This window comes from Eubalaena glacialis, chromosome 12 (assembly GCF_028564815.1).
Source record: "Eubalaena glacialis isolate mEubGla1 chromosome 12, mEubGla1.1.hap2.+ XY, whole genome shotgun sequence".
NCBI classification, from domain to species: domain Eukaryota; kingdom Metazoa; phylum Chordata; class Mammalia; order Artiodactyla; family Balaenidae; genus Eubalaena; species Eubalaena glacialis.
The window spans coordinates 94085767-94094856 of record NC_083727.1 but is presented as its reverse complement, the minus strand read 5'-3'; the positions used below and the strand labels follow the sequence as shown (position 1 = coordinate 94094856).

The 9090-nt window shown below is 38.4% G+C and overlaps 1 protein-coding gene across 1 annotated transcript in view; it reads left to right on the top strand.

Annotated features, from left to right (window-relative positions):
• The first annotated feature begins 1627 nt into the window (after nucleotides 1-1627).
• Nucleotides 1628-9090, top strand: part of COL9A1 (collagen type IX alpha 1 chain) — an 83704-nt gene continuing 76241 nt past the window's right edge. Inside the window, exons 1-4 of the mRNA XM_061207729.1 lie at nucleotides 1628-1674; nucleotides 2159-2232; nucleotides 3426-3503; nucleotides 3639-3771. Of these exons, the coding sequence (XP_061063712.1) occupies nucleotides 1661-1674; nucleotides 2159-2232; nucleotides 3426-3503; nucleotides 3639-3771 (299 nt within the window). The 5' untranslated portion in view covers nucleotides 1628-1660. The remainder of the gene's footprint in view (nucleotides 1675-2158; nucleotides 2233-3425; nucleotides 3504-3638; nucleotides 3772-9090) is intronic.

The window sequence follows — 9090 nt, the reverse complement described above, 5'->3', positions numbered from 1 at the left end:
CCATTTATGTAAGATAAGCCCTGGCTGACCTTTAAGAATAAGCTAAGACCCTCTGTAATTCTCTGACTCAGCCAAAATGGCTGCCCTAGGAAACTGCAACTTTGATAGATGCAAGAAGAATGACAGGGCCGTGTGGAAAGCCCCAGATAACGTGAAGAAATGGATGTCCCAACGCTGGGGGGAGACAGGAGTCCAACAGATAGGTCATGAACAGAAAAGCGATGGGGGGCAAATGGACAGTGGAGTTTGCCTAGCTCTCAACTTGTCAGGCCAAACCCTCCAGCGAGCTGAGAGAGGCAGAAGAGGAAAGGATTTTTTTTTCTGGGGGTGGGGGGGGGGGAGCACCAAACAAAACATAAGAAGCAACACTGCTTATTTTGCAGTGAAATAGAAAGTTTAATTAATTTAAAAATTAAAGAAACGTCAAGGAAGCAAAACAACTTAATGCTAGATACCATGGACTTAGATCATTGGATCCTCTGACCCTGAAAGTCCTTTGATTTTGGGCTGGACCATCCTGAGTGGGTGGCATGGGGGCTTGCTCTCAAGCTGCTCAGGTTCTGGGAGAGGGTGGGTATGCGTGACACGGGGCTGATACAAATCTCTCCAGGTCTGTGCTCCTTGTAACTGGAACTCAACTTGTTTTTAGAGCATATAATATGTTACTGATTTCCAAGGATACTCTGCTCAGCTCTGGTGCTGTAACTATAGAGTTTAAGAAGAGATAAGACCTGGGCTTGATGTTACATTTTATCAAGATTTCCAGCCATCAAGTACAGAGAGCTTGCGTGTATTGAGTAAATTAGCTGTGCAACTTTGAAGTTACAAGTTACTTCATTTTCTGTGCCCCAGCTGTCTCATTTCTAGAATAGAGATAATTTTAGTCTTACCTTACAGTGAAATGAGAATTAAATGTTATCAGGCGTCAAGTACTTTCAATAGAGGGGCACACATGGTGAAGTGTTAGCTACAATGGCAATGATTATGGGGAATAAGGATGGTTTTCCAAAGCCAGGTGTGAGGCTCTGCTATTTTGTTTAACTCTTTAACAATTGTTTGGGGTAACTATGTTCAACTTGTATTGCAGTTAAGGCAACTAAGTTACAGACAGATTAACTACTTTGCCTGAGGACAACAGCTGAAGAGCTTCAGAATAAACCGGGATTCAAACCTAGGTTGGCTGGGCACCAGGGCCCCTGTGAATTCCCACATCCCTGCCTTCCAGGGAGCCCCTCTTTCCCCCAGTCCTCCAAAAGCTTGCAGTGTATTCCTAGAGCAGTTCTCAAAGCTTCCACTGTATTCCTATAGCAGCTTGCCTGGATTTTTCTGGTGAATTTCTCCACATCCTGATTTTTTTTTTTTTTTTTCAGCAAATATTCCCTTGCTAGTCCCTCCTTCAGTGTAACCTTTTTAGCTTTGTGGACACACCCCTGGCTAGGCCTGGCCTTACAGGGTGGCCTCTTCCCACCCCTTCCCTCTGCTTTGGCTTAAAGTGTCACCAGATGCCTCTGGTTCACTCCCTTTGCTTTAAGCCCTCACAGGGGCAGGAGGGACCAAGGCTGGCCTGGGGTGGCACTGAAGGGGTCCTGGGGGAGCACTGACTCCCCACAACCCCTTCTTCATTGGGACTGTTGGCAACAAAGGAAAACCAGTTGGGAAAATGAAGAACTTCTGGTAAGACCTTGACGCAGAAAAGAGTGGTGGGGAGACTGGGCTGGGGACCCTTGGAACCCAAGGTCTGTGCTTTTGCAGTGGTGGTAGGAGGGGAGGAGGGGAGGGGAGAGGGGAGAGCAGAGAGACAGAGAGATAGATGACGGAGTGAGACAGAAAAGAGCAAAAATGAGAGACAGGAGAGAGACAGAGAAAGAGGGAGAAAGAGACAGCCACCCAAATGGAGATGCAGAAAAAGGAAGATAAACGAAAACAGAGACAAGGATATGGGTGTAGAAATAGTGAGACAGGTAGGTATGGAGAAAGTGAAACAGAAATGTGAGAACTCATTAAATCTCTTAATCGGATTTAATAAAGAAAATGGAAAAAGTAAACTAGACTGAGGGCCGGTCACCTGCATTCATCAGGTGTGCCATATTTAAAATAGTGAAGTAGTCCCCATGTGGAGGGACTCCTGTTTGAGTCATTTTTCTTCTCTCCTCTTCAGGAAAATCCCAGCTCTCTTCTTTGTATGCAGCTTTGTGGGACCTTGGGCATCCGCAACTGTCAAGCGTCGCCCAAGTAAGGGCCACAGTTTCTAGATTTCAAAATGTTACTCGTTCTGGAAAGGATCACGCAGGGCTGTGGCTGAGTGAGGCATCCAGGGCCCTTCACACCCTCCTTCTTCAACCCTGCCTTGGCCGTGGGTGTGCTCTATAGCTTGTTTTACGTGTTCAGTGTTGCATATGGAAAAGTCCTGGCTGTGATTGCAGCTGGGCAGGAAACCTAATCTGTGTGCTCCAGTGCCTCGCCCAGCGCCTACCTGGTTCAGATGGTGGTTGGTAATGATGGATGGATAGATGGATGGAAGCCAATAATCTGGGGTCAGGGGACATATAAAGAGTATGTTTGATGTACTGAAATGGCCAGGCCAAAGCTGTGTAACTGGAAAATGCTTTTTCTGAAATCTAGGACGTGTCTGTCACCAGGTGAGGCTCAGCAGGGCACTGGGGTTGGACAGTTACAAGAAGCCTTCTGTGTTGTTGAAAAAACTTCCCCTCCCCCCCACAACCTTTCACTTGTGTAAGGAGCACCCAATTTCATTCTAGGATTTCTCATCCTTCTTGTGATTGAGGGTTTAATTCTCACAATTCTTTTCTTCTTGTTACTCTTCCTTATTCTAAGATGCTGGTAATAGTCTAGTTGAAAAGCTTATTTGATCTCTTAGAATAAATTTATGAAATTAAGTGCATCCTCTATATTTTGTTTAGGGTTAATGAATCCTAAGACATCCTCAACTCCTTTCTCAACTTGACAAAGATTCTTAAGAACTTCACTTTTCAGAAGTCCCATTGAACTGGCTCTGGATTCTCTTAGGATTTCTAAAATTTGTGGTGTTAAAGGAATATCTTCTAGCCCAAGCCACCAGAAGTTTTCCAAACAGTTTTCTGACACTGTGCCATTCAGAACATCATGCAGCTCTGGTTCCAAAAAGAACAAATTCTGAACTTCCCCAAAGGGAACATTTTCCCAACACAAATTATTAAAGCAACTTTGTGCCTTGCCTCACTCCCAGGATGGGTTGAAGATGAATAAATTATAATCATAGAGTCATAGAGGTAAAGCCAAATACACTACTTGTAAGCAAATATAGCATAGTTTAGTATGTTTAGTATAACTCTGTACTTTAAACAGTTGCTCAGCTCATTATTATAGATATATCCCCATGATCCCTGTAGGGGTTGAGGTAGGATGACATGTTGTCTCTTTTGCAGGGTTCCCTGTTAATTCAAATTCTAATGGTGAAAATGAACTCTGTCCAAAGGTCAGGATTGGACAAGATGATTTACCAGGTGAGTATCAGTGTATCCTATTGACAATGCCTGTTTTCTATAAACCTACCTGATACATCTTTTATTTGGGAAGGTTGTGGAAAGGAATGAAACCAATCTAATTTTAGACTTTTATTTTGTGTTCTCTTTCTGTAGGGTTTGACTTGATTTCTCAGTTCCAGATAGATAAAGCAGCATCTAGAAGAGCTATCCAGAGGGTAGTGGGATCAACTGCATTACAAGTGGCTTACAAACTGGGAGATCAGGTAGACTTCAGGATTCCAACCAGGTAATGTAAAAAAAATACTTGATCTAATTATCTGCCTCAAGCGCAACTTAAAAAATGAAAATCTAATCAGTGTTGAGAGTCTTCTCCTGCTCAGTGTTTCTTGGATCATGATTTTATTTAAAGATGAAGGAATTTATTTACCTACCTACCTTTAGTACCTGAATATGTGAATGCTCTTCATGTTTTCAGTGTGTAATTTACTTTCCATTCCAGGAAAAAAGGATCACTGAGACTATTATACATTGATTCAGGACATGTTCTTATTACTTTGCTCTCTGTTTTTCTAAAATTTGTCTGGTTTTGCCTGAAAGGACCCTCTGTGAAAAGTGCCAGAGGTTAAGCATACATTTTTTTTTAACATCTTTATTGGAGTATAATTGCTTTAGAATGGTGTGTTAGTTTCTGCTTTATAACAAAGTGAATCAGCTATACGTATACATATACATATATCCCCATATCTCCTCGCTCTTGCAGCTCCCCATAAATTTAACTAGAAACCGCTGAGTGGTTAGAAGGCTCACGATGGCGCTGTTCAAGCATCCTGGTGCTGAAATAGATCCACACATTTAGTGCTTGGCTCCTGGCAGGGACCAAACAAAAGCAAAACTAGAATAATGATAACAGAAACAATGGTAGTGATAACACTTTAAAAATCCTGCATCTCCTTCTCTGGAACTAAGCCTTTTCTTCTTTAAATTATTATAACTGAGGTGGTTTAGTGCATGTGTAAGTTTTGAATCATGCCATTGTTAGGAATGAGCTTCAGGGCTTTCAGTTGTATATCACCTAGAAACCTTAAATGTGATGATGATGATGATGACTGAATGTTTTAAGGCACTGTAAAAAATGTAATTAAGATTCCTTTGGTATATGAATGAGAAAATTAGGGCTTTGATAGAAATTAAGATGTAAAGGTAAATAATGATTTGTAAGAGCAGTAAAAGGATATCATGAAATTCTAAATGTTTATAATAATGAAAATTTTGTTAAAATTAGAATATTCTGATATAGTGCCAGATTGCAGATAGAAATTCATGTTTTGAACATACTATATTTTATAAAACAAAATAGTGTACTGTATAAGCTCTTTTTATAGATTTACTAATTAACATCTTCATTACAATTTTGTGGTGGGGACATTATTATCCACATTTCATGGAGGAGAAAACTGAGGCCAGAAGGTTTGTTACTTGCATAAGGCCACAGGGTTAGGAGGTGCTGGGAGGATTGAAACCCAGGCAGAATCATTTCAGAAGCTGTGCTTCTAACCACTATCCCATACTGACCCTGGAAACCCATCACATTTGGAAAGATTAAAGGCATGATAGCAGCCATTGACTTTTTTCTTATATTTTCTTTTCACGTGCTAGATGTGTTCTTAAATAAGCTTTAGAATACTTTGGTTTTTCTTTCTTCAGTAAAATAATTAAACATGACAGAAGACCCTCAAGGTTGACCTTTCTTCTCTATAATTTAAGGTACAATCTGGACTGTCATTAAATCTAAGTTCAGAGGTTGATAAACTTGAGGCCATGAAGCCTTCCTACCTCCTGCTCGTCTTCGTTGTTGTTTTTCTCTAAGTGCCTAGAGAGATCACGAAATAGTTTTCACAGGTAAAAGTGTCACAGGACATTTTTACCAATGTCCTGTATTTTCTGTCTCCTTGACTCCTTGCTCCCACAAAGACTAAAGGCTCTTGTTTTACTGGCAAGGCTTATTAAGATATGAAGAAAGAAGGAGGAAGGAATAGAAGAAGAGAGTAGCAGAAAGAAATAAGAAAGGAAGGAGGAGAGCCAGAGGGCTGAGATAGGTGGAGTCCCTTGGGCAAGTTGCTTAGACTGTCTTTGATTCTGTTCCCTCAGTTTAAAATTAGGAATAATAATAATGATGCCATTGGGTTGCCATGAAGAGAAAATGTTAATACACGGAGATGACGAATAGAGCCTGGTACATGCGTATTGGTGAAATGTTTATTGTAAGTGGTGGAGAGCACTAGAAGAGAGAGGTGCAGATGGGGGTGTTTTCACCTTAGTGGATTCTTTCTTTTCGAGCTGCCCTTCAAGTCCTATTCACTCAAGAAAGGCAGGGACCGGAATTGCTCTCAAACCATGCATGCAGTAGACTGTCTTGGTTTTTAAGGGAATCTGTGCAGGAGTATATAGGCTCCAAAGGAGTGAAAGAAGCTATTAGCAGGATCTTTTTGGGAGGGAGAGTATGGCATATGGAGCTAATGTGATAGAGTCACAATTCATCCTTATTTATGTTTTCAATTTTTAAAAAATATTAGGAACCACATAATTTTGGTGCTTTTTATTCTTTTTTTTAGGCATCAGAGTGTCACAATCTCAACTTGTACTTCAAATATATTGTGTTTGTTTGCAGTAAAAATCCTTAGCTTTTCTTTGGGTTAAGGTCATAAACAAATGTTCCAAGGTTCAAAGATTTCTTACCTTTTATTCAAACCCTATGGTTCTGCTTTTAAGGTATTCTGTGCAGATTGTAACATAATGAAATAAATCATTTATAGATTCAGATTCTTTTAAATTATGTGCCCTGTCAGGTTTACTTATCGATGTGTATAGCATAGCTGCAAGAAAAGAATCTCAGTTGTTCAAAAAAGAAAATGGGACTGACTGTTCTATGAATTAAACTTATGAGGACTTTTAAATGGCCTTAGGTGTACACAAATAAACACACACACATATATATTTTATTAATTTGAACACTAAAAGGAATTTTCTCTTCTCACCATGTTTTTCCTCTTACCATTCTCCTCTTACCTCTTACTGCATTAACCTAGTTTGAAAGATTAATAGCATGATAATCCTGATGACATTTGTATAGACACACAAACACACATATTATACTCATATATATGGAGAAAGAGAGATGGGTGCTCTTGACTTAGCCACATGTTTATCATGAATTATTCTTCCAGCAACCTCAACCACCTCCCATTTTAAAAAAGTTTTTGGCATTACGTGACCAAGTCAGAAGTAAATGAAGACGTTTTGTCATATCCTACCTTCAACACCACCACTTTGTTCACTTAGCAGGAGAGATTGGATGAAGCACAAATTGGGAGAGATCCCTCTGTTAACCTCATAATGTCTTTGCAAAGGAGTCATGAGAAGTTACTGTGACTTCTAGGATCAAAACACCTAGACTTGTTTTTCCTAGAGACTGATGAAATTCTGCAGCCTTGCTCAGTACATCTTTAAACAAATATATAGGTGACACAGATAAGTTTTTTATTTTTTTATACTTTTTATTATTATTTCTTTTTACACAGATAAGTTTTTAAAAGCCTAGAAAATTAATGCTTTAAGGAAGAGAAGATAAATATTAGGATTATCTTCCTTCTTGGAAAAACTCACACCTCAACAATAACTATCTTGGGCTCCCCCTAAAACTCTTTAAGTATCTAGTTAAATTCAGGTCATTGATTGGAAAGAATAATCAAAAAAAATTTATAATTTAAATGGACACTTGTCAAATTTCACCACTGAATAAAACTTTTAAGCTATCTCCTAGCTCCAAATTAATCAAGGTTGGTTAAATGAGTTGTATAAACATCCATAAGGTTTTACAATTACACAACAGGCAATATCTTTTTTTCACTGTTTACAATTACTATTTTGTTGAACATTTACATTATTTCCAATTTTTTGTTATTACAAATGGTGCAATACATGTTTTGTAAATAAAGCTGTTCCACCATTTTGTGATTACTTTCTTAAGTTTCCAAAATGAAAAATATTGGATCAAAGGGCATGAATATTTTAAGGATATGTGTATGGATCTAGTATTATCAATACTAACATATCAATATTAATTTAAAGTAGGCAATGTCTTATACTGTCATTAGTGAACCTTAGTTTCTTCTCTAGAAGAACTTCTGGAATAGGTGTAATCTGAGAAATCTAAAGTCAAAGGAAATATGACAAACAGAATCTATATTAAAAACAAATATCAAAATAGATATGTTAGACATCCTTTTTCTGGGAAAATAGGATAGTAAATAGTTCTTGCATACGTTTTTTTCTTCTTTAGTTCCAAACTGAATCTTCTAAAATGTACATATTTAAACCTCCTGTACACTTGACAGACATAAAGTATATTTAGCAAATTGAAAGCTTTGCAATAAGAATAATAAACATCACCAGTAATCAGTTAAAAATATGAACTGAAAATTGAATTCATCCAGTGTTATAAATAAAAACTAAAGTCATATTAGAAAATAAGGGCTAAAGAAGTACTTGGATGATAAAAGAATACTCAGATGAAGCTTTCACATGTTTGTTATTTTTATAAAACTAAAAAAGCAATGACATTTGTTGACATAGTTGACAGCTAAACTATGACAGCTAAACATTTGGGGCTGAGGAAATTTTTAGGTTAGAACTTTTCGACCCCAACAATATATTTTAATGTAACAGGCACAGTGCATATGCTAATACAATGAATTTTTATGTTATTCATATTAGTTTGTAACAAATTAAACCAGTATCCACTTAGCTATTTCTTCTTGCCTTTTCTTCTTTACACAAGAAGAGGGCTATAAAACAGGAGTTTGACCTGAAAGAAGGTTATTTGGGACTTTGGATCCTGGTCCATAACTGTTCAAACAAAATTAATTGGCATCTAGTTTTCCTAGGATTTCTCCTTTGCTTAGGAATTTTTCTATGCTTATAAGGAGGAAGGTAGAAGGAAACAACCTTCAAGCCCTTGAAGGTAAAGATGTAACGGTGATGTTTACATTTACTATGTCCTGATTTTTTAAAGTTTGGTCTTCAGCTTTTAGCCTCTTGGCTTCAACAGAAGACCTAGGTAGCTGGTGCAGCTCCAGATGGCTACCTCCACAGAGATGGGGGATGCAGGAGGGACAATGAAGTCTTATGCAGCTATTTAGAGCAGTAAAGGAAGTTGCCATGATACAGATTTAACTGGCAGATTGGGGAACAACTGGGTTGGAGTAGAGAATTAATAACTGGTCACCTTTCCCTTGTCACATGTCCAGTGACAAGCAACCAGCTGCTACTTTAACACACTCTGAAGTCCTTGGAAAAGACAGACACGCTCAGCGTGAAGGGGCTTCTCTTGTCTGCAAGTGACCGATTCTCAAAATACTTATAAGTCTAGGTTATACTTGGGGAGGGGAAAATCCAAGCAATTATGGAAATAACAAAAAATCCTAACATATTACGTTAAAATAAAATTTCAAGAGCCCGCTTTAATTAAAGGGTGTCCTAAACTGGTAGAGCTGATTTGGATTCCAAATGATCTCTTCTCTCATTTGTGGAAGAATGTTGCCCAGAA